This window comes from Petaurus breviceps, unplaced genomic scaffold, assembly GCF_028583685.1.
Source record: "Petaurus breviceps papuanus isolate PSGF00001 unplaced genomic scaffold, PetGlider_PUasm1.0 90779, whole genome shotgun sequence".
Classification (NCBI taxonomy): domain Eukaryota; kingdom Metazoa; phylum Chordata; class Mammalia; order Diprotodontia; family Petauridae; genus Petaurus; species Petaurus breviceps.
The window spans coordinates 6,816,111-6,841,419 of NW_027187344.1; the positions used below are offsets into that span (position 1 = coordinate 6,816,111).

Genomic DNA, 25,309 nt, shown 5'->3' on the forward strand with positions numbered 1-25,309 from the left:
TATATATATATATATATATATATATATATATATATATATATATATATGTTGGTGCTTTATGCTTTTGATCTGACCTAGAGTTTTGTAGTGTGACTGTTTTCCCTTTTTGAGATTGACTTGCAGAGTACTTTAAGAAAATACTAGTTAACTGAGTGGAGGTGATGAGGGAGGGAGGTAGAGGAAATTTTATTGTCTTATTACAATAGAGTGAAATTTTGGATGAACTTTGCCCATAGCAAAGGGGATCACAGGATTGAAAGTGAAATATTTAGATTTTACAAGAGCTGACCTAAAATCCAGATTGCAAGACCATGGTTAAATAGTAAAGTGGGAGATTTGGTCTGTGCTACAATTATTTTTTATTAAATCTTGTCTAGTAGTCTCCTAGAGGAAAGTTTAATATTAAACTCCAAGGAGAGTGCAAGATGTCATATTGCATCAACCTAGACAGCCCAGCTTCAAATGATTCACTAACGACTGTGTTCAAACTTTACCTGGAGCCTGTTGAAATATTATTGTGTTTACTAGTAGGACATAAGAACCCTTTGACTTTTTAGAGGAATAATCTCTGCTTAAAGGGGCATGGGCATGCTGGATATTCTTCTGTCTTTACTGTTCTCTTATGTCATCTGCCAGTTCACTGCCTACCAGAGAGTAATTTCATATACATCTGAATGTATGGAAGCTCTTTTTTTTTTTTTTTGGCATAGAGAAACTTGGGTGCAGAGCTATTTCAGATGCTTTATTATGTGTAGCCTAGATGAGGAAAAGGTGAAAATAGATGTTAAAGTGTCATTTACTTTGTGGGGAAGCCTAAAATAAAAATAGCCAGATGTTCTGAGCTTGGGGAAGGGCAGAAAGAAAAGGCCCCGACTTTTCAAGATGCAAAATGACTAATGAGAGAGGAAGATAGAAAGTTAGCCTGAGGTTTCAAATAATGTTCTTTGGCCCAGTTTAGTTCCTATTATTTTGATTATGTCTCTTTAAGGGGTAAATCACTGAAATCAGATGATAAATGACTTGAGTGATTCTGCTGGACAGAGTAAATATAATGGGGCATTTTTCTAAATCCATATATACAATGGGAACATAAGGACAGCCCAGGAAATATTGGGGAGTCTGCAAAGGTATAGGAACCCAGACCTTGCCAAAAAAGATTTTTAGGATTTCTTTGTTATTTCTGAGATTCAAGATGGTTGTATTTTGATTAATTTGTGCACTTTGATATTTACCTATGGGGTTTCCAAAAACACTTCCAGTGGAGAATATGAAGCATTCCAACTTTTCAGTATTTAAAAAAAGAAACAGTAAGATGAAATAGAGGAAAAAATGAAATAAAATAAACAGAGCCCCAAAGGAGAGTAAGACCCAGGGAGATTAAACCTTCTGATGCAGTCCAGGGGTGTCCCAGGCAGGGTGCTAGGCATTGGGAATAAGAAGACAAAAAAGGAGAAACAGGCCATTCCCTCAGGAAACTTAGATTCTCTTAAAGGCAAACAGAAGTTAGTGGTGATTTGAATAGACTTTGTGGCTGTTCACTGGAGCTGTGCAATCATGGGAGATGCCAAGTAGCTTCATTTGGAAAGATAAATAGTGATAACCAGAGCTGGTAATTGACTAAATGGCTCTTACCAAACAATACAATGTAAAGGAAAGAGCAGAGCACAAGATAAGATATTAGGAGATATCCCAACTATGCTATTTAATGTGTGACCTTGGCCAAGTCACTTCCTACCCCCTGTCTTAGGCTAGGCTTCAGTCAGTCAGTCAGTATTTATTAAGTGCCTATTATATGTCAAGTATGGTATTAAGAGCTAGAGATAACAAAGAAAGTCCAAAAAACACACCAAAAAACCCAGTCCCTACTCACAAGGAGCTCACAGTCTATTGGGAGGAACAATATGCAAACAGCTATGCACAGACAAGATATAGACAGGGTAAAATAGGGATAGTCTAGCTGGAAAGCACTAAGATCAGGAAGGGCTGGGAAAGCCTTCTTGCAAAAGGTAAAACCTTAGCTGAAACTTGAAGAAAACCAGAAGACAAGAGATGAAGAGAAAGAGTATTCCAGCCATCGTGGGCGGCCAATTGGGAGATCTTGTGCAAGTGACAGCGAGGAAGCCAGTCCGTGTCACTGGACTGCAGAGTATGAGAGTGGCAATTAGGTGTCAGAAGACTGGAAAGATAGAAGGAGGAGAGGTTGTGAAGGACTTTAAAAGCCAAACAAGAGAATTTTATTTTTGATCCTAGAGGTAATAGGGAGCTACCAGCATTTATATTTTCCTATCTGTCAAATGAAGCATTTGGATAATTGGTTATCTAATGTCCTTAACCTTCCAACATTCTGTGATTCTCTCTTTTATAAGGCATCCGCTCTGGTTCCAACATTGTCTGATTTTGATTTTAGAATTTATGACAGTTTAGATGGGCTGACGTTCACCTTTGCGTTATCTATTAAAGGGATAACATATGCTAAGAAAAATTCTAAATGATTTCAATATGTTTTCATAGATTTAATTTTAGCCTTTTTACTCTTAATATCTTAAAAATTGCATCTTATTGTTGCTCAGCCCTGGTTTTTATATTTTCTTGAGAATAACAAAACTATACTTCTTTAGGATTATCCTCATAATAATTATAATTCTTTTTAGCTTGGCCTTCCCCCAGGGAAAACCCAAATTTGTGTAGACCAAATGTACTATAGGTACATCGAATGTTTGTAATTGACATAATTATTGGGAATACTAATGGTACCCAATTAGGGGAATGGTAGCAAAAATACAAATGATTAATCAAACACAAAAGTGGACAGTTCCTAAATTTTGAATAATCCTACTTGGACCCTGTGGAGCTTCAGTGAATACTTGTTGACTGATTATAGCAGCAGTCTTATCTGTGGACAATCCTGGGTGCTCTCATGTCACCAGCTTCCCAACTAAACCAGTCTTACATAGAGTATGATAAAAATAACAGCAGTAGTTATTGAATCATGTAGAAAGGGTACTGGAGTGGGAGTCAGGAGACCTGGGTTCTAATCCTGATACTAATTCACTGTGTGACCTTAGGCAGATCTTTTCATTTTCTAGTCATTTGTCAAATGACTAGATTTTCCCTGAGATTTTTCATAGGCCTGAAATTACAGTTCTAAAAGGATAGTATTAAATAATTGAATCTTTTTTCTTTTCCTTTTCACTTTTCATGTTTTCTCCAGTCTTGCCTTCTCCCCACCTGTGCTTTAGACCTGCCTTCCATCCCTATGAGCATTTCTTAGTGGGGTGAGTGTGGGGACGCTAAAAGCATGACTAACTCCTAACTGAGATCCTTATTCCCATGTTTAGAATTCACTGTAGTGTTGTGTGGTTATTTGAGTCAGTGGCAGTACCCTGAGCCTAGTGCCATAAGCAACACATGTTAGTGAGAGAGTTGGGCTGACTTGCCTGAGAGCTTGTGTCTCAATCTAAGTGATGTGGAGGGATTGAGTTCCCATTTCTTGCTCAGGCTTTTTTGTAAATAAATATCTCAGCCTAAACTACTTGGACTGCTGACTGAATTTTCTAAGAAAGCCACAGTTTAGTAGCTGAAGGGACTGGGGAAAGAATAATGCCCAGAGGACATTAATTTTGGAAGAAAAGTTTGTAGGGGAGTTAATATATGAAATCTGAATCTGTCAGCTACTTTATTAGGAAATTCTGGCTACCTGCCTAAATGGACAGATTTGACAGGGAATCTTAGAGCAACAGAGTTTCAAGGGACTTTCAGGTCCCCAACACTACCATGTCATGAAATCCTCCCCTCTACTCTGAATTGCCCGTTACCTTTGGAACAGTTTTTCTATCCCAGTAGCAAAGCTTCTCACAAAGTTTTCTTCAGTGAAGGTCGTTTCTTTTTCCCAGCTGTCACCATTGACTCCCACATTGTACAGATATTTCCAGAGCTCTACATTTTGTAGGCTCATAGAATATCAGGCCTGGAAGGGACCCTTAAAGAGCAGCTATTTCAGCACCCTCACTTTACAGTCTTTGAAAATTGTCAGTAGTTTTTTATTTGTGAACAAATGGGAATACTCCCCCCACACTTTTTTTTTCATGTGCACTGAATGAAGGCACCTCTTTTCTTTTCCTTCTATACTATTTTACTTGATAATCTCATTAGCTCCTATGGATTCAATTATCTGTATGCAAATGATTCATAGATCTGTTTATCCATCCCTGACCTCTCTCTCCTGATCCAGAATCTCCAGCTGTCTTTTGGAATCTTTAACCAGATGTCTCATAGACATCTTAAATTCAGTATGTCCAAAATTGAGCTCATCATGTTTCCCTCCAACCTCTCATCTCTTCTAACTTCCTTATCATTGTCAAGGATACCACAATAATCCCATTCACCCAAGCTTACAACCTGGGTGTTGTCCTCAGCCCTTCACTCTCTCTGAACCCCCATATAAAATCTGTTGCCAGGCCCTGTCAGTTTTACCTTCATGATGTCTCTTGGATATGTCCTTTTCTCTCCTCTGATACCACCATTACTGTGGTACTGACCCTCATCATCTCATACCTGGACTATTGCAGTAGGTTTCTGATTGGTCTCTGAAGCCTTCCCTCCCTTCAGTCCATCCTTCACTTGGATTTCAAAGGGATCTTGTTCAAGTGCAAATCTGAGCTGTCCACAGCAATGTGGCCTCCTATCCCCTCCAGGATCAAATAGACAATCCTTTGTTTAGCTTTTAAAACCACCTTTAGGTCTTCCTACCCCTTAAAGTCTTCTTAGACTTTCCCCATCCTCTGGGGTCTACTGGCATTGGCCTCTTTGCTGCCCCTCCTCAAACAGAACACTGCTTCTCTTGACCCTGTGCATTTTCACTGACCACCACCACATCTGGACTTTTCTCCCTCCTCATCTCCTACTCTTGGCTTCACTGACTTTGTTCATATCCCACCCCAAAGAAGCTTTCCCCAGTCATCCTTAATGCTATTGCCTTCCCTGTGAGATGACACCCAGTTTATCCATCATATATCTTGTTTGTACTTAATCCTTCGTGTGTTGTCCCTCCCATTAGACTGTGAATTAGCTCCTTGGGGACAGAGACTATTTTTTGCCTTTCTTTGTACCTCTAGCTCTTAGTATGTTGCCTAGCATGTATAGTAAGTGCTTAGTAAAGGTTGTTGACTTAAAATGACTTGGATTTTAACATTTATTCCTTTTCCAACCTTCCTTGTCTCTACCTTTTTGAAAACGAAGCTAGTTTTCAGATTCACAAGCTTAATATGCACAGACTTTTTCCTTTTAATTATTCACAGAAGCTACAGCTGGGATGGTTAATAAGGTTTGACTGGCAGAGATGTCAGTTTAAATCTAATGTTGCTTTCTGTGTTTATGGGTGCATGTCTATTCTTTTGAGTATTCTCACTGGTTAAGTCTACATAATGAAGTTACTCTAAAGAGTGATCCGTGGTTTTAAAACCTTAATCCCATAGAAGAAACAGGATGTGATTTCCTTCACATTTCCTTGTTTAAATTGTAATTGTAATCTTTATTCCTTGGATAGATTGTCCATTTTATGAATATTTTTCATTATCTACGATTCCCTTTTCTTTACCCTCCATCTTGATCTCAGGCCATTGAGAGAAGAGATAGATTGGAAACAGCATATAGTGGAAAATTTCCTGGATTTGAAGACAGTGGGACCCGGGTTCAAATCCTGGCTCCATACTACCCTGTGTGTCCTTAGGCAAGTCACCTCAGCATTTCAGCAGTAAAATTAAGAGTTGGACTAAATGACATTCCTGGTTCCTTCCTGCTCTAGCTCCAGGATCAGATGATCCATACTGGGAGGGGGATGGAGACGAGCATAAAAGGGCTGACTGTGTGAGGGTCTGCCTTTCTCTGCCTGACTATATGTGACTTACTACATCAAAAAGAGAAATGACTTGGGGGTGCTTGGTGCCTTCTGGTTATATGGATCATCAAAAATGGATTATTTTCTTCTCCTTAACATAAGAGAGCTTTTACTATGAGCCTAGGAAACCTGGATCTTGACAGCCACTGTTTATGCTTTTCCTGAGTGAATAATCTTTGCCATCTTCTCTTTACCTTCTCACCCAGAGACCACTTATCTCGTGGTGGTTCCCAAGTCCTTTTGGATTAATTCATTTTTAAATTCACATGTACTCAAGCTCTTTGGAAGTAGTTTTGTATCCAGTGGAAAGTTATGATGGTTATTTTGTTTTTAACTCTCCTAAACCTAGATAGACCCATCAATCTTAGAGAACCATGGAAGGAAGATTCCTTATGTAATCTACAGCCTATTAATCTGTGCCTCATGGGACCCTCCTGCTGGTTTTCTAAATATCTTATAGCCATTAGTAAATTAGTTGTCACAATACCCTTGATTAGTGACAGTCTCTGTGTGGGGTTGATGGGGAATCTAAGAAAGAGGCAATATATGACTTTTCGAGGCCATAGGCTAATAAGTCTGTTTGAGAAGCCAGGAAGGGAATTCAGGAAGATATATCAAAACATCCTATGTCCATGTGCCCTCTGGTTCCCTGGAAGAAGGCAAACACTACACACACACACACACACACACACACACACACACACACACACACACAGGCGTACACATGCATACATACGTGCGTCTATGTGTATATATCCCCACTGCCATCCTTTGGGTGGGATTTCCTGTGGCTGAGAGCTTTTCCTTTTCCCATCAGCCTCAGACTAATTTCAGTGAAATAAAAATAGCTCCCTTTAATCTCTCTCTTTTCCCCTCCTCGTCCTCAACTCACTGTTTCAGAATCTCAGCTGGCTGGAAGAGAAAGAAAAAGAGGTTGTCAGTGCCTTGCGCTACTTTAAGACCATTGTGGACAAAATGGCTATTGACAAGAAGGTATTGGAAATGCTTCCAGGATCTGCCAGCAAGGTCCTAGAGGCCATCCTGCCGCTAGTGCAGACCGACCCTCGAATTCAACAGAGGTGAGTTGCTTTGGGTTTTTGCAGAGGGTCAGAACTGGATAAGAACAGTCCCAGAGAGTCCAAAATGTCAGTAATCAGGTGCTAGCATGGTATGGGCCTGGCTGAGGTCATCTTTTGTGTTCTCTGGCTTCCCTACACCTATTCTCTGATTTGCTCAAATGAGTGCTTACCTAGGATCACAGGACTCAGAACTCCGAGGGACCGCCCATCATCTCATCCAGGGATTCTTAACTATTTTTGTGTCATTGACACCCTTCTTAAGAATCATGTCTTTAAATGTGTAAAATATAATACATAGGATTAAAAAAGGAAACCAATTATATTGAAATAGAATTATATATGTATATATGTATGTGTGCGTATTTGTGTGTGTATGTATATGTGTATATGTATGTGCATCAGTGTATAACTATATCTATCTATAACCAGTTTCATGGATCTAAATTAAAAACTTCTGAATTAGGCCAATCCTTTACTTATACAGACAAAGACACTGAGACCTAGAGAGTGGTAGCATCTGGTCTAAGGACACACAAGTACTAAAGAGCAAAGTTGCAATTAGATCTCAGGCTTTCTGACCCCAAATCCAGGGTGCTTTTCTCTATGTTATGCTGCTTTCTCACCATACTCACTATGCCTTCCTCTCCTGCTTCTGTGCAACACCAGAAATGCATCCCCCTGCCCTTTCCCTTTCTCTTTTAAAATTTGACCCTGATCATATACCACTTCCTAGAATCATGGAGTCCTGGAAAAGGAAGGGGCTTCAGCAAGCATCTAGCCCAATGCCTGCCTGAAGACTAAATCCCCCTTGATGTCTCCAAGAAGTGACCCGTCAGCCTTGGCTTGAAGATCTTCCATGATGGAGGACTTAGCTTACCTTTTGAGATAAGCTGTTCCGTTTTTGACCTGCTCCAATTATTAGGACAATTTTTCCTTATCCAGAGCCTGTCTCTCTTATACCTTCTCCCCAGTGGTTCTAGTTCTTCTGTGCTCTGAGGCCAAGGAGAACAAGGCTAATTGCTCACCCACACAGTGGCCCTTCAGATATTTGAAGATAGTTATCATAACCCACCCCCCTCAAAAAAAAAAGATCCCAAAGCATTCTTAAGTCTAATTGTTATCAATTTCTCAAACTGAATGAATTTGAAGTTCAAAGGGCTAATTGTGAATGCCAGCTCTGCCACTTGGTACTTCTGTGATCTCAGGCCTGTTTCTTCATCTGCAGAAAGAAGTGGTTATATTTGATGACCTCTGGGGTCTCTTTATGATTATTTCAGCCATCTCTCCTCTGACATGTTTTCAAGTCTCCTCTTCCAGGAAGCTTCCCCACATTTCCCCCAGTCAGGTGTGATCATCTCCTCCTCATGTTCTGAAGCCATATGACATTTTCTTTGTCCCTCTCTCACAGCAAGGATCTAATCAAACTCCTGTCTCGTTCTTTGTGTTCCCCTGATAAATGCTTTGAGAATCAGAATTGTGTATTTTTCATATTTATGTTCCCCTCACTTCACACATAGTAAGCACCCACTAAATATCTTTTGAATTGAATTGTTAAACTGTTTGCAATAACTGAACTTATCTGGACACGTCTAGATCTTCAACCTGGTTTAATTAAGATGTTAAATTCAAGCTCATGGTTCACATAAAATATATAAAACAGGAAAGACCTTAACCCTCTCCCCTACTCTGTTGACTGTCCCAAAGATCCTGTATTATTGTAAAGTTGAGTTCACATCTGCTAATATGTGCAAATCTGGAAACCTGAGAGAGAAAGGCTAGTCTTTCCAGCTGCATCAGCTTGTCTGGAGTTTATATGAATTGCTGCCCTTTGATCTTCGCAACCCCATTCATTTCAGAACTACTTATCCAACACCTATTGTATATAGATCATTGTGCTAGGTGCTGGGAGAAATACAGTGTTTAAATAAGAGGTGGTCCCTGCCTTTATAAAGCTTACAGTAAGATAGTTCACTGCAACCCCCTCTTCCCTCTCTGGTCTGTTTTCTTCTATGTAAAATGGAGATACCATCAATAACACCAACTTCACAAGGTTATTGTGAGTAAGATTCTTTGTAAACTTCAAAGTATTTCATAAATTTTTTCACTAATTTTTGAAACACAAATGTAGGTAACTGTAGTCTATAATAATTTGTTTTTTAGGGGCGGCCAGGTAGCACAGCAAGTAAGAGCACCGGCCCCAGTGTCAGGATGACCTGGAGATCGAATCCCAGGCTCAGACACTCAGCACCACACACAGAAATAACTGGCCATGTAACTTTGAGCAAGTTACTTAACCCCGATTGCTTAAAAAAAAAAATTTGTTTTTTAAAATGAAATTAAGGTGCTAAATGAGGCCTAAGGGAGGATATAGTTACCAGCCAGAGGATCAGGAACAGTTTCCAGGAGGAAATAGCTTAAAGAATGAGTGAGGATTCAGTAGGCAAAAAAGAGAAGGGGAAGACATTTCCGGCATAAGAAACAACTTGAACAAAGGGCCAGAGGCAGAAAAATACTGTATGTGCATTGGGACTGAGTCCAGTTTGACTGGAGTAGAGGGTATATAGAGGTGAATAGTAGGGGATTAGGCTGGTGGTGGTTGTTTGTCCTTCCTTGAAGAGGACCATGACATCAGGAAGATGATGTCATGACTTGCAAGTGAATTGTATTTAAGTAAGGGAAGGGCCTCACTTTCTCCTCCAGAGCCCTCTGGGTCCAGTGGCCAGTTAGAGAGTAGGATGACTGGAAATGGCCCAGATGCAGTGGGAGACCTTGGCCTTTTTAAGCTAAGGTCTCACTTTCTAAATTCTCACTTTGACTGAGGCAATGCCCATTCAGTGATTGAGGCTGCTTAAGAAAGGAGCCAAGGGATGGCCCCTTTTATCTAATAGGGAAAAAAAATCAATTGGAGAGGAGAGGACAGAACTGAGTTGCCCAACTAGAACTGACCAGTTTGAGTCCCCAGTGGGCAGCTTGGACTACTCGCAGGTTGCTGTTTGTCCTATATTCTCAGAGAGGACCATGACATCAGGAAGATAATGTCATGACCTACAAGTGAATTAGATTTAGGTGAGGGAAAGTCACCAGCCTCACTTTCTCCTCCAAGGGGATAAGGCTGGAAAGAGAATATGGTATCAGATCAGAATGGTCTTTGAATGCCATGCAGTAAGAAACCTTGGAGGTGAGGGTGGCATCAGCAAATAGATGTTTAAGAAAGACTATGCTGGGCATGATGTGAAGGGTGAATTAGAGAGGGAATGCTTAAGAAAAGTGTATGGGGTGATACTTTAGATGCTGGAGAGTGCCTGTCTTCCTTAGGAGTAAAGCAGTTGATTTGTCCAGAAGCCCATTCTTGTTCAATAATACATGAAAAGTTTTTCATCTTGTTTTTAATAGAATAAAATCCTCAATGAAAGCAAACCAAGATGAGACAGTCTTGAGCAGCTGTCAGATTCCCTGCTGGTTTCATGTTTTCCTGCTATATTACCTGTAGAGGATAAATGCATTCCCATTTTGATTCTTTGAGATGACTTTGTACTTGTGTATCCCCCTGAGACCCAGGGCTTTATGAGCTGCTTTCAGAAGCTGACAGTGAGGGGAATGTTTTCCTTCTTTAGAGAGATAAAGCAGAAGAATATCTTACCATTTCCCAAGGAACCATCTGCCCCCTAGGCTTCCTTCATAGGATTTCAGCTCGTTGGCCCATTTACACATTGAACTAGCCCATCTTGACGGAAAGCTCATTAGAATTAATCTTAGAAGAGACAGTTGGGATTTTTATATAGCAGAAAATCAGTGCTTATCCTGGAGCTTTGCTCAACCCTTGTCCTCAAGTTAATTTGGCAGTTAGTCATCACATGTGCTGTTTTGCTCATTCATTTAAGAGGCAGCATGGTATCACGTTAAGATCCCCTGGTTTGAAGTTGGAGTATCTGGAATTGGAACTTTCTAACCAGGTGCCCTTGGGCATAATTTCTTATTTGTAAAATGAAGCAGTTCAGACTAAATGGCTTCTGAGGCCCCTTAGAGATTTATTCGTCCTCTACTGTTCCAAAGTGCCCAGTGTATGCCAAGCACTGTGCTTGGCACTGGGAGAGATCCAAAGATAATTACATTTATAGATTGTAGGCTCAATAAATGATGACAGATGATTCTCCTTCACTAAGTTATCAGCAGATGTCTTGGAAGACATGTTAGAACAGTATCGTGGCAGGCATGTGCAAGACTGCTTTCCTCCGTTTCAAAAACAGGGAGTTAACTGACCTACCAGGCAGCATTTTCATAATACCTGCCCCTCTCCTTCCTTTCCTGACAGCAAACCGAAGAGGAATATTATTTTACTTACAAGCTAATGCACAGAAGATTGGGGGGAGAAGGGAAAATGGTGTGTGCAAGAGAATGGTATAATTGTGGAATTCCTTTTGTGCTTCTAGGTAAACATTACTATCTTAAGGAGACAGAAATGAGTTTTATAAAGTGGGTTTTTTGATTATTTCCCTGGAAGATTAATCAGCCTCCCAGAATTACTTTAGAGGAATTCCTTTTTAGGCAGTGTCTCCTCATTATGGGAGAATTCTTGAGAAGCTAATGGAGTTTTCAAAGGATTGTAAGATCTAGATTCAAAAGGAGCTAGAGATCCTGTCAGTCATACCCTCCATTTTGCAGATGGGGAAGCTGATGCCCAGAGAGGGGAAATGACTCTTACAAAGTCCCACAGCTTATAAGTGGCAGATCCAGGATTTAACCCCCAGTATACTGCTTCTGACTCCCAGACTCTTCCTGCTTAGGCCACTGTAAACATTAAGATGCCCTCATTTCATTTCTTTCTCCAAGGTAACCAGCCTCGACTCACGGCTGGTCCTTTGTACCATGGTTTTTTAAAGCTATACAGTGAGGAGTTCAACTTGTTTTGTAGACATTTTTCTGTTTCTAATGGGATTTGAAAGTAGTTTGCATTTTAGTCTCACTCTTCTCTTGTTTGAACATGTACGGACAGAACTGAATGGTGGGTTAAGGGGGAAAAAAATGTAACTTTCCTTTGAGACTTGGATTTACATGACTTTTTTTTTCCTTATCTGATTTCCAAGACTGTCATATGAGTGTTTTTGCTAAGCACTTCCATTTTCATTCTGCTCTGAAACATTGTATTTTCTTCCCCCAAATAGGATGTTTTATTCCTAAATGGTTACCTCAGACCTGTTCTCTCCCCTGCCTCCCCAACCAACCTTCCCCCACAGAGGAAGGAAAGGGTATTCATTAAACACCCCACCCACCCACCCACCTACCCAAGTATTCATCATAATACTTCAATGCATCAAATACTTAATACACTGAATGAAGAGAAAGTGATTTTTGGCCTTCCAAGGAAGTATAAATGAAAGTTATCTGAAAAGTGATTCTAAAGTACATGGCAACATTATGAAAATATCTTTTTCTTGGCTACTGCTGCATAGCCATTAAAGCAACCTCAAAATAACCAAAGTTTCTGTTTTCTTAAACTTATACTAGAGAGCAAATGACCTCACAGCTATGGACCTTGATCCACACCCCATGACCCCACCCCCAGCAAAAATCACAGATCTGCAAAGGCTTGGCTTGTGAGAGACCTAGTCACAATAGAAGAGCTGAGAAGTTGAACTTTTTATTCACAACTTACTAAGGGAGAAATTCTAATAAGTTACAAATGCAGTAAAGGTCATTATCACTCTTTCCAAAGAACCTGCCATGAAAAGATCATGAACCTTTGGGTTGCAGTTCACAAAGGTGGCATGGTGGTTTAGTCTGTGGCTGATGTGTAAATACCTTTTTATGGAAGAAAATAGGGAGACATTTTGTAAATACTGAAATTTTACCTCAACACCATTGACACTGCAGGGAAAATCCACCAGTATTGGAATTGTAATCCATTTTCCAACAACTCATTCAGTGCTAAGATTTCTTAAAGCATCACACCATGTTCTTACATTGCTGGCATCCTTCTCTCCCCTATAGCTCAGCCATCTCCTCTTGCTACAGCCGGGTATACCAGAGTCTAGCCAATCTCATTCGCTGGTCAGATCAAGTGATGCTGGAAGGTGTGAACTCAGAAGATAAAGAGATGGTCACAACTGTGAGAGAGGTCATCAAAGCTGTTTTGGATGGAGTGAAGGTACTGTGCTCCATATGTCATACTGATCATCTGTGATGGGACATGCAAGAAAAGGAAATAACCATATTTGTGCATAACTCCTGGCCAGCAGATTCTCTTAGGGGCACCTCAAACATAAAAGACTTATTTGTGACATTAGTGCATTTTAATCTCTTCCATCAGCTCAGGGCTGAATGAGCTGTCCTGTGTGGTTCTTTGCTTAATTCTTTTAGGAGAGGTATATATGGTGACTTTAACAATGCACACTCCCTCATCCTGGCAGTTTAGGAACTTGCCAGAAGCAGCCCACCTTCACTGAGCATTGTATTAAATTTGCAGCAAACTTTCACATTGCATGTCTGACAGGGTATGTTTTGTTACCTGAATGAAATCTGATGGGAGATGTTCTGAAAAACAACAGTTCAACTGTTTTTTTGGTAGGAAAAACTAGACTCATTCCCCTGCAGGGACATTGCCTTCAGCCTTCTGCTTGGGAGCAGGGCAAAGGTTGGAGGCCGAACCTTTCCTTTGAGCACTTGACTAGTCTGGAAGCAGTTTTGCATTCTTTTTTTTTTTTTTTTTTTTTGCTTTTTGGAGGAGGGGAGGGCAGGGCAATTGGGGTTAAGTAACTTGTCCAAGGTCACACAGCTAATAAGTGTCTGAGGCCACATTTGCACTCAGGTCCTCCTGACTCCAGGGTCAGTGCTCTATTCACAGTTATACATTCTTTGTAAGTGGATAGCCTTGTTGTCAGATTTCTACAAGATCCATCAACATGACTCCCTTCCCCAGTAGCTCCAAAGGAAAAAATTAGAACCCAGGCATGTAGGTACAGAGAAGCAGTTTCTCCTTCATTATAAAGAAGGCCTTTCTAACAGTTAGAACTGTCCAACAGTGGAGCAGGGTGTACTTTGAGCTCATCATTGGAACTGTTCAAATGGACTGAGTGACAGTTTATTAGGGATGCTATAGGAAGAATTCCTGTATTTGGGAGGAGAGAGGAGGTTGAACCAGACATCCTCTAATGTACATTTCAGCTCTGTACACTATGTCCTAAGGTCTCTTCTAGCTCTTAATATTCTGTGTCCTAAGGTCCCTCCCATCTCTGACTTTCTGTGTTCTAAGGTCCCTCCCAGCTCTGACATTCTGTGTCCTAAGGTCCCTCACAGCTCTGACATTCTGTGTCCTAAGGCTCCTTCCAGTTCTGACATTCTGGGTTCTAAGGCCCCTCCCAGCTCTGACATTCTGTATCCTAAGGCCCCTCCCAGCTCTGACATTCTGTGTCCTAAGGCCCCTCCCAGCTCTGACATTCTGTATCCTAAGGCCTCTCCCAGCTCTGACATTCTGTGTCCTAAGGTCCCTTCTAACTCTTAAGTTCTGTGTTCCAAGGGGTCTTTCAGCTCTGAATTGTAGGTTCTCAGATATCTTCTAGTTCTGACATTCTCTGTTCTAAAACCTCTTCCAGCCCTAATAGATGTTGTTTTAAAGTCTGTCCCGTTTCTTTCTATGCCATAAAGTCCTTTGGTTTTGTTTTTTTTTTTTTAGCTTTAATTCGGTATTTTATTTTCTCCCAGTTACATGTAAAAACAATTTTTAACATTTGTTTTTAAAATTTTGAGTTCCAAATTCTCTGCCTTCTTCCCTCTCTACCCCCCTTCAATTCCTTTGCTTTTTAAATTTCTCCCACGTAGCTTTCTTTCTAAAAAGAAACACTATTGAGATACCATGTTTGAAGGATATACGGCTATTGAACTCACCTTTGGAGAAATGCATCCCTCTCATTCTCATCCCAAAGGGTGTTTTAAAATAAATAGGCTTTAGCCACTAGCCCTTGTAGGCCTTCATCTAGAAATACTCGATCTTAGAGGTATTTTTTTAGGCCAGATTTTCAGTGCTTTTGACCAAAGGCCATTGCAAAAATCATAATGTAAAAATCAAATAAAAAGTAATTTTCAGAAGGTTATCAAGCTTAGAATGGAGTTAGACTGAATTTCTGAGCATGAAAACTTACAGTATTCCCAACCTGATTTTCCACATAGAATCATAAATCACTCAGACACCACTGTATCACTCATCTGCTCTGTCCAGAGTAGTCCTAGTTGTGACTTATGAAGCAGCCAGTACAAATAGACATACTTTTGTCAAAATTGTTCACAGTTAACAAGCATTTAAGTGCTCACTCTTTGCCAGGCACTGTGTAAAGAATACAAAGGAATAAAAAAAATGAGGTAGAACAGTCCCTGCTTCAAGGAGCTTACATTCTAATGAAAAATATAACGTGTGTATATGTATGTGTGTATATAGATGGAAAAGCAGATAGATAGATGGATGGACAGACAGTCAGAAACAGACAGACAGACAGACAGATAGATAGATAGATAGATAGTTCTATACAAAATACATACAAAGCAAATACGAGGTAACCTTGGAGAAGGAGACAATACCACCAGGAAAAGCCTCATGCAGAACGTAGTGTTGAAGCTGAGTCTTGAATGAAAGCAGGGATTCCAGGACAGGGAGGTGAGGAGAGAACACTCCAGGCCTGGGAGACCATGCTGAGAGATGGAGTGTCCTCTGTGAGGAACAGAGAGAAGGTACATAGTGGTACCTCCTGTAGAGTTCATGGAGGGCATCATGGGTAACAAGCCCCAAGAGGGAGGTTAGTCCCAGGTTTTCAAGAGCTTTAAATACCAAACGAAGGATTTTCTATTTGATTCCAGAAGTCATAGGGAATCAGTGGAGTGATTTACTCAGCATTTTATGATGTAATTAGACCTGTACTTCAGGAAAATCGCTTTAGCAGTTGCATAGAGCAGTGGATCATTTTATACATAGAAGAGGGTGTGCACATCTTAGAATACATAGAAGAAAGTAAAAGGTGTGCTAAGCTTAGTGCCTACCCTCACACCACACCACACCCCCAGTTCAAGACATCTACAAATGAAAATGGGGGCACAGGGCAATGAGGAAGTATGCAGGATCTGCCTCCAGCCATTATACTAATTGAGGCTAGAAAGTTAAGTTTCTTAGTCATATAGAGATGTCAGGTCCTATTTCCAAGAGTGCTTGAGTCTGAAGAAAAGCCCTGAAGGATTGTTTGCCTTACTCTGGAGACCATCTGGCTTCTAGCCTCCCCTGTTGACCTATTTAGGCCAGGACACCTTATAAGCTGATGTCTTGGTACTGTAAAGGAACTGTGCTCAGCCTGGGGGAGAGGGGGAGGAGAGACCAGCAGCACTGAATACAGAAATGAAGTATGGTTATGAGGATGTATTCATCACAGTTGGAAGAGAAATGCTGGCACGTTCCTTTGAACTGACTCACCACCTTTGAAGTTACTCATTCAGTTCTTAAATGTGATCTGTTTTTAACAGGGTTACAAAAGTGAGGGGGGTTTTCTCCCTGAACGAGTAATATAATTTATCATTATTTATTTCCTTTTCTGTTCCTCCCCCCAAAAAAAAACTCTACACCTGTAAACAGGTGAATTATTTTTAAATTGGTGCCTTCCTAGAAATCATGACTATAGATCTTGTCCTTGTCATCATGCCTCCTCTCATGATTACTTAGATATATGTGACCATATTCCTGAAAAGGTTGTGTATAGATTAAATCATATTTAAAATGCACTAAGAAGGTTCCTTAAAGGAAATTCCTGGAGGATCTTTTTGTAAAGCAAAATGATCACCCCCAATTTATCTCAACTATAAATTCAGATTTTTGTGCTTGGAATGTGAGGTATGCCCATGCTCCACTTTTTTGAACCCTTACTATACTACACCTGATGTTTTGAGAATTAATGTTCCCCTTTAGCAAACCTGCTTAACTAGAGCATGAGATAATTTTTTTTTAATTTCTCAAGAAAAAGGAAAGATATTTGGGTGTAGGACTACCACATCTGCTCCAACTATTGTAAGGAATAGCATTTTTCCCTTTTATTTGACCCGAATGTGTTCTTTCTCAATTCCATCCTATTACTCTTAGTTATTAGATTGCCTGTTCTAAGCCAAGAAATCTTTTTATATCATCAGGTATTTGTAGATTATTAAGTTTTTCCAGTAATTCACAGTGAACTTTAGTTCCTTTGGCTTCTCAAATCACATTAAATTTCAAGATGAATGGGACTTCAGAGCAATTTGATCTGACTCCTGTCTCTGAGGCCAGGTTTGATAATAGAGGAAGAAACTGAAGCCGATTACTCCCCTCTTTACCTTTAATTTTTGAGTTGGAGTTTCTTCCAATTGGACATGGTTTTTTTTTTTCCTCATGCAAGGGTGTCCTGGTTTCAAAATAGCATTCCAAGTACAATTGCTGGTGCTAATTCAGACATTTTACAGCACCATTCGTCTTCTTCTGCCCTTCTTGTCCTTCATTCTCATTTGGCTTTGGAAGACTTTGAGCATGCTTCTGGCCACCTTGTTTCTAAGCCTTTTTAAGGAATGCCAATTTGTATCTAGAAGTGAAACTCTTTCAGAGTTTTTCTAATATTACCCAATCACACCAAATGCACTTCTCTATTCTGAATGCTTGTTGCTCAGTTCCTACCAAGCTTTTGTTCTTGGTTTGTTAGCTTTTTAAAAAACCTCGGGCTGTGGGCAGGATAGAAAAATCCCCTTTTGTCACCATTATAACATTGCATTTGTGTCAAAAAGTCCCGTAAAATTTATTAAGCAGCATCAGTTAACGGAAACATTGAAGTTGTGTGTAATCACTGCTCTGGCCAGCCCCCGTGTTCCAGGGAATCACAGAGCCTCCTCAGTTAAGGCCAAAGAGGTATGAGGCGTATCTCTCAAGAACTGATCTGTAGATGAAAGGACTGTGACATGAGCTGGTGAAATTGATTTTACAATTTCAATTTGATTTACAATTTAAAATTTTACAATTTTACAATTCCCTGACTTCAAGCCCTTGAGGACCAGAGTGACTTCTCCTGTGTGACTTAAGCAGGAAAACAGGAAGGGAAAGAAAGAGATGGAACAGATATAAGCGACCTCCAGCAATGCCTTGTGCCTATCGATGGAGCTGCCACTGTGAAGGTGCTCTTATTGGGGAATTTTGCCCCATTGGCCCGACCAGTGAATAACCTGGTGGAGAGCACCGTCATCAGCCGGATATTTACCACGCCCTGCCTTCATTCCCTTTTGCCAGACACATTCCCTTCTTGTCACCAAGGAGAGAATGAAGGCATTTACAAAACGGTTTACCTTTAGTAACTTGAAACCCTTTTATCATTTCCTTCATTTTTATGTGGATAAAATGAGCAATGAGAGAAGGAATGAAAGCTCACGGCTAGTCTAGAAAGAACATTAAGTATACCTCCAGGTCCCCTTTTTGACTTTTACATAAGAGCCAGCATGGTCCAGTGGAAAGCCACCCTGGTCTTTGGATCAGAAGCCCTAAGCTTGAGCTCTGGTTTTGCCTTTCCAGCTAGATGGCCATGGTGAAGTGACGTAAATTCTGAGTCACCAAATCCTCATCTGGGGTAATAAGGACAGTGCTACTCGCACTGCCTACCTCAGTAGGCAGTTGTTGAGAAAAGTACTTTGTAAACCTTTAGGAGTTACAGAGAAGTGAGCTATTTATTGTAAAGTATATAAGATGTTTAGGGAAAATCGACCTAAATCCTTCAGCATTTTTAAATTTTTAAGCTTTGTTTTTGGTCTGAACCAGTGCTTTAATTGATGTAAGGAACTTCTGCCAGTACAGAAGAACTTTTTTTTTTCTTTACTATTTAGGTATTCCTAAGAGAGTTATCTCGAGCAGTGATTTTCAAAATGTGGTCCAAGCATCCTGGGGGGATCCCCAAAGTCAAAGTTGTTTTTATAATGATACTAAGATGTTATTTGTCTACTAAAATACTCCTCCCTTTCTAACTACATATCTGTATGAGACTGGACCATTGTCATTTACTTCAACCAAAACAATAGCAGATTAAAGCAGATATGAGAATCCATTAGTCTTTGTTAATCTAGACAGCAAAGGGATTTGTAAAAATATTATAAGACACTGCCACCCTTCTTACTAAATGTTTTTTGTTTTGGAAAATACAGTTATTTTTCACTTAAAAATACATTATTTATATTAATATATAATGCTTTTTTATCTTTAATTTTTTTTCAAATTTTATCAGTTTTGATTTCAAAAGTGGTAAATATCAGTAGATATAATTCAGACAGAAAAAAGCTCTTTGAGGCCCTCAGTATAATTTTTTAAGAGTGTAAAGGAATGCTGAGACTAAGAAGTTTGAGAACTACTTCTCTGGGGCATGGAAAGGATCACAGATCCATTATGTTTCAGAGACAGAGACTTGAACCCAAATCTTCCTTCCTCTGAGATCAGTTCTTCATCCACTTCATAATCCTGCCTCTCTGTAATTTTTAGAAAGAGCGTTCTTTTAATATTCACCCCTATTTCAGTGATAAAGTTGGAGGTATTCAGTCTGCCTCCTTTGAATGTTATGTATCAGGCAGCTAATATTTGAGACTAAATTAGATCAAAGATGAAAACAAAGAGATGTCACAGAAATTACAGAACATACTCTATTTGTCACACTGCCAACAAATCCTCAGAAAATACATTTTTGCTTTGCACTTAAAATGTCACTTACTTTTATTCCTTTTGCTGTGTGTACAATGTGGTACCATCAGTCATTTGAGCTCTCAAAGTGTCTGATCATGCTTCCTTTAAAAAAAAAAAAAAACGAAAGCAACTTCAGTTTAAGTGTCCATCACCAACTTTTATAGTTTACTCTGAAGGAAGAGGCAGCAAAAATTGAAGGGAAAAAACCTTGTGAAATGCCCCGGGAACAGAGATGTTAAGTGTCTTCATAGACACATAGGCTATTAGGTAGGATAAGACCTGAGCTGATGGGGACCTCAGATGCTTTCTAATCTAAAGAAGGTATTCTTTTTATGGTATCCCTGGCAAGTAGTCATCTGGTCTTCACTTAAATAACACAGGCAAAGAGAAACCAGCCTTTCAAGGCAACCCATTCCAATTTTGGATAGTCCTAATTGTTAGGACTTTTGCTGACATATGGATTGTAAACTCTGTCTTCCTGTGGTTTCCATTGATTATTTTTGATCATTCCTTCCTGATAGCCCTTCAAACATTTAAAGGTGGCTGCCATGCTTTCCTTGTTGGTTAAACTTCCCCAATTCCTCAAGTCAGTCGTCTTCTCCTATGACATAGTCTCCAAGTTTCCTCCCCATCCTGGTGATTCTCCTCTTGGGTGTAGGCCTGGTGACTTGAATCTTTGAAGAAAACTAGAGGTGTTCTCTTAGCTTCTCGAGTCCATTCAGTGCCCTCATCTTTTAGATGAGGAAAACTGAGGACTGAAGGGTTTAAGATGACTTTCCTAAGGTCACAGCTTTCAGAGCCAAGACTTAAACCCAGGCGTCTCATTGGCAGTCCAATGCCTTCTCTCCTCAATGCAGTTATTATCCTTCACGGCATTCTGTGGTCATTCAGATTGACCAGTAAAAATATATTCTGGACATATATTGGACTCCATACTCCTTTAACCATGTCAATTCCAGTAGCTTATTGGTAGAAACACTAGGAATGCATAAAGGGGGAAGAGTTAACCTCATCATTGCAGAGCCAACTCTATAGAAATTTAACAAATTCTTCTTGTGCCCACATGTAAAGCAAAAGCTTGAGGAAATAGATGGACCTTCAGTCATGCCCCCAAGGTCAGTCAACTCCAGCTGTACCAGCCTGACAAAAGGAGCTAATTCTGAAAGAACTGTATTTGGCCTTGTTAATGCTTATGCATCAAGTGGAGCAAAAGTGGTCAAGTCACTCCCTGGAGCTCTGCTGACACCCCATAACCACTGACTGGGGTTTTGAAAGGCCATGTCAGATGTGATCTGGGCATTAACATAGAGGCCCCAGTGACCACAGTGATCCCTAAGGCATCCTTCCAACAAAGAAAATACAGGCAGAACTCTGGTCTTTTCAAGTGTAGAAGTTACTCTGAGGGGAAAGAGCTCCAGGCGTTTTGTTTTGTTTTGTTTTGTTTTGTTTTGTTTGCAGACCTTCAATCCCAGGCTAGAGAAGAGTGAATGGAGATTTTCAAACATGCAGCAGGCATCACCTTAGAAGTCAGAAGGCTTGTATACATGTACATGACTTTCTTTGGTTCAGGACCAGGCCTTTGCCTTAGGGTGCTGATATGGGATGGAGAAGAGGAACCTCCCAATGTTAGCTACATTTTATGCTGTCCCTCTGACCCGTCTGACCCACCTGGAGAGAGGGTGGCTTCTCCTTTAACCCTTACTGGAGCAAGGGTCATGCTGTGCTGTCGGTGGTGCAGTTGTACCCCTGGTTAGACTGTCCTCTACTCACCCCAAATGAAAATAGTCCTACTTATAACTCTGATCTCGAATAAAGTTTTGAGACAGTCTTTCCTCTCTCAATAGATGTGAATAGGCATCCAGCATTTCATTGCTCCCCTTCACACCCCACATGTGATTTAAAAGGCTTTCTTATGCATTTCCCAGCCCAGAAACTTGATTAGGATTTATACAATAACCTCAGCATGTTATACTTTTTATATAGAATATTAAATACTCTGATTTGATAGTTCCATTTTGCAGCAGAAATGAACAGAATTCATTTTTGTTGTTCTTATGTAACAGCTTTATTAGCTGGCTGGGCTTTGTAACTATAAAATGCTTACTCTCTCCTCAGGCGGCATTGTGGGGAAATGAGCCATTCTTATTTTGATAGTTATTGGGCCTATACATAGAGTGGTATTATCATATTCTTGTCTCCTCTGCTGCTTTAGCTAGAATAGCCAGATATGTAGTTGCCCTTTAAGCGTTTATAAAACTGTAATAACTCCTGGGAAAACATTAACATTCACCTCTTCCCCTTTGTCCTGCCAGTGTCTCCTCTTCTAGAATGGGAGAGTAGCAGCTCCAAGTGCCTCTGTTGAGTAAAGCCTCATTCTAAAAAATCTGATGGTACATACTTTATGCTTTTGTAATTGAAGTTAATTTGATAGCTCTTTACCTAGGGGCCAGCTTGCCACTCCATCTTCCTTTGGTTCACAAAAGTTGCCATCTTCTTTGCAAATTTAGGAATAAAAGTTAATAAGATTAGACTCCATACTTAGAAACTGAAATACCAGTCCCTTTCTCCCCTGCTTTTCTGTTAAGATTCGAAAGTATGGTTGCTGTTGTTTTATTAATATTTTTCACCCACTATCCATTCTTGCTCAATAAACGTTTCTAAAATTGGGCTCTGGAGTCATAGGACCTGAGTTCAGGTCCTACCTGACTCAGGCCTCAGTTTCCTCAGCTGTAAATAAAGATGTCAGGCTAGATGTCCTGTGGGGTCCCATCCACTTCTTGACCTATGATCCCTATAGAAATCTGAGTTATTATTTTACAATGTGACCCACTTCCTTTCTTTTCCCTACTTAGAAACTCCAACCACCAGCTCATAACATGGACACATGCAAACATAGTAATCTCAAGACTTTAGGGAACTAAAGATTAGCTCCACCCTACAAAAAGATTAAGCATCCCTGCTCTGAAAGTAGTTCATTGGTCATTAAGCATCATGTTCATCTTTCTGGCTTTTAGAAGCAGCAGACTGTTTCTTCTGAGAAGCAGAAACTTTTGTGCTTTGGAAATTTTTTGGCATGAAACATAAAATAGGTATTTTTGGTGGGGAGATTTTGGGAGGAAGTTCAAGTAGGTACCTATGGTCATTTCTTTATGGTGTCATGCAGTATTTGCATTTTGGAAAGCTGAGGGTTAGAAACTACAAAAGGCATTCAAGTAGAAATCCTTAGCCTTAGAGGGAAGGTTGGTTGGATAATAATGGAGATAAGAGGAGAGTTTCCCTTCATTAGTGATTCATTCCCTTCATTCCCATTCATCTGCCTCACTACTTTTCTGTTTTGGATTTAGGAGCTTGTCAGACTCACGATAGAGAAGCAGGAGCATCCATCTCCTACAAGTCCAGTTAAGCCCAGCTCACCAGCCTGCAAACCTGACAGGTAAGTCCTCAGCCTTGCTCTTAGAATAGAGACTCTAGCCAAGAGAGAAATGGTAGCCAGATTTGGTCATGCCATTGAACATGAAGTGGCATACTTCTGATTTCATGACCTTTTTTCATCTTACCTTCCTAGATCCAAAGCTCAGGATAGTGGAAAGACCAAGGGACATGGAATCCAAGCACCTTGGTTTGAATCCCAGCTTCACTAGCTGTACAGACCTACTCAGCCTCTGTTTCTTTATCTAGAAAATAGAAAATGGTACTCACGCTACATACATCACAGGATTGTGATGAAGAATGCCATTTGTAAACATTAACGTGAGATATACATGGTATCTGTTTTTATTGTCATCAATCTAGAAACATACTGCCCAAAAGATGATACAGAAGGATTTTTGAGTGGTGCCTGGCCATGAGTATTTAGGAAGAGGCCTTTAGAAATGCATTGTTTGACTGCTTTGTTTAATAAATAGTCTTGAATTTTGGATGACCGACATCTTTTTTTTTTTTTAATCTGAGGGTGTCATAGGTGTGTTTTTGTTTTTTATTTTCTTTTTTGGTCTGGGGCTTTTTGTTTTTTGAGTGCGGTGACAAGGAAATTGCATCGAATTGTTAATTATACCAGAACAGTTGGCTATATTATGGAAAAGTTAAGCACTTTACTCTGTTGTATGTTACAGGCCGTTTGACAACTTCTCATAAAATTTTAGAACTCATCAAAGTTGAAAGACCAGATATGGTTTATTAATTTTATAGACAGGGAAACTGAGGCCCTTTTAGAGATGGGTAACAGGGCTGGAACTCCACCTTCTCTTCTCAGTCAGCCCCACATCCTTCTTACTATGCTGTGTTGCCTCTCTCTTAAAAGACTGACAATTTGTCATTCTCCAGGCACTTTTCCTTCTTTTCTTCTTTGTGCATATTCCTGTGCATATGTATTCATAGAAGCATAGACTCAGAGTTGAAGTGTGACCTCAGGTTACTTAGTTCAACAGCCTCATTTTATAGATGAAGAAACTGAGGCCCAGATGGGTTGAACGCCTAACATGTTATATATATCTACATTGTAGAGCCATGTGGATCTGGAGCCCAGGTCCTCATCCACCTAGATTCTTAATTACTCCTGTTTCTCCTTTAAATTCTGTAGCCAACCTGAACTCCCATTGACTGACCGAGAAATGGAGATTCTCAACAAGACAACTGGCATGTCCCAGTCGACGGAGCTGCTGCTTCCCGACTCCACAGATGAAGAGGTTGCTCCTCCCAAGCCCCCCCTCCCTGGCATCCGAGTGGTGGATAATAGGTAACATGACCCTCATCAGCCTCCTGTTTTCCAAGTTCTTCTCCAGCCTCCATTTGCCACTCTCAGTATGTCAGTGGCTGGAAAGTCTGAGTGATGCGGCTAATTTGACTAGTGAAGAATTTAGATTTTGATTGAGTTCCTTGCTACTTAAACTGGACTTCATGACTTTGAAATGAAATATTCATCACATATTTTCTCTACCTCTTCATCTCAGCCATGTGAAAACTGAGGCCCTTGATTCCCAGTGAAGGAGAGTCCGCTGGTTTGGGGTTTCTTGTTATTTTTAGGGCTTCATCTGGCAGAAGTGAGAGTCACAGTTAGGTGTGAAGACTGGGCTGTGAAGTTTTGACTTCACAATGTGGCTGATTTATCCAGGCTTTGGCAGGGTCTTTATTATTGGGTTCTGCTATCACTGGGAGAGTTTTCAAGCCTGACTCTGTTGCATCTGGACATGTTAGTGGGGGAAGGGTGTTGGGGGCTAACCAGTTTATGTCAGAGAAAGGGAATATTCTTGTGAGTATCTTTGACTAGACTGGAAAAGTCGGCCTTCTCTTTCTTCTCACTGGGGTCTCTGAAGAGGCGTCTTCTTCTTTTGTCTTGCAGTCCTCCACCAGCATTACCACCCAAAAAGCGGCAGTCAGCACCATCCCCTACCAGAGTGGCCGTGGTAGCACCCATGAGCCGGGCCACCAGTGGCTCAAGTTTGCCTGTTGGAATCAATAGACAGGTAATAGTGTCACAGCCATGAAGAGCAGGAGATGGAATTAGTTTTTGGTCTTTGATCATCTGCAAGCTGAAAGCACTACTGTGGTAGTTATTTTCTGATCTTGGAAATGACCTGTGGGCATCTAAAAAGACCTTAACTGTTAGTAGAAACTTCACAGGAACATAAATTT

At 40.3% G+C, this 25,309-nt stretch overlaps 1 protein-coding gene across 5 annotated transcripts in view; it reads left to right on the top strand.

Annotated features, from left to right (window-relative positions):
* The window catches only part of RAPGEF1 (Rap guanine nucleotide exchange factor 1), a 190,182-nt gene that overhangs the window by 89,870 nt on the left and 75,003 nt on the right, over positions 1 to 25,309 (top strand). For all 5 annotated transcript variants that reach the window (XM_069069313.1, XM_069069314.1, XM_069069316.1 and 2 more), the window contains 5 exons: positions 6,797 to 6,975; positions 12,964 to 13,120; positions 23,023 to 23,111; positions 24,258 to 24,413; positions 25,017 to 25,140. In XM_069069313.1, coding sequence (XP_068925414.1) covers positions 6,797 to 6,975; positions 12,964 to 13,120; positions 23,023 to 23,111; positions 24,258 to 24,413; positions 25,017 to 25,140 — 705 coding nt within the window. The remainder of the gene's footprint in view (positions 1 to 6,796; positions 6,976 to 12,963; positions 13,121 to 23,022; positions 23,112 to 24,257; positions 24,414 to 25,016; positions 25,141 to 25,309) is intronic.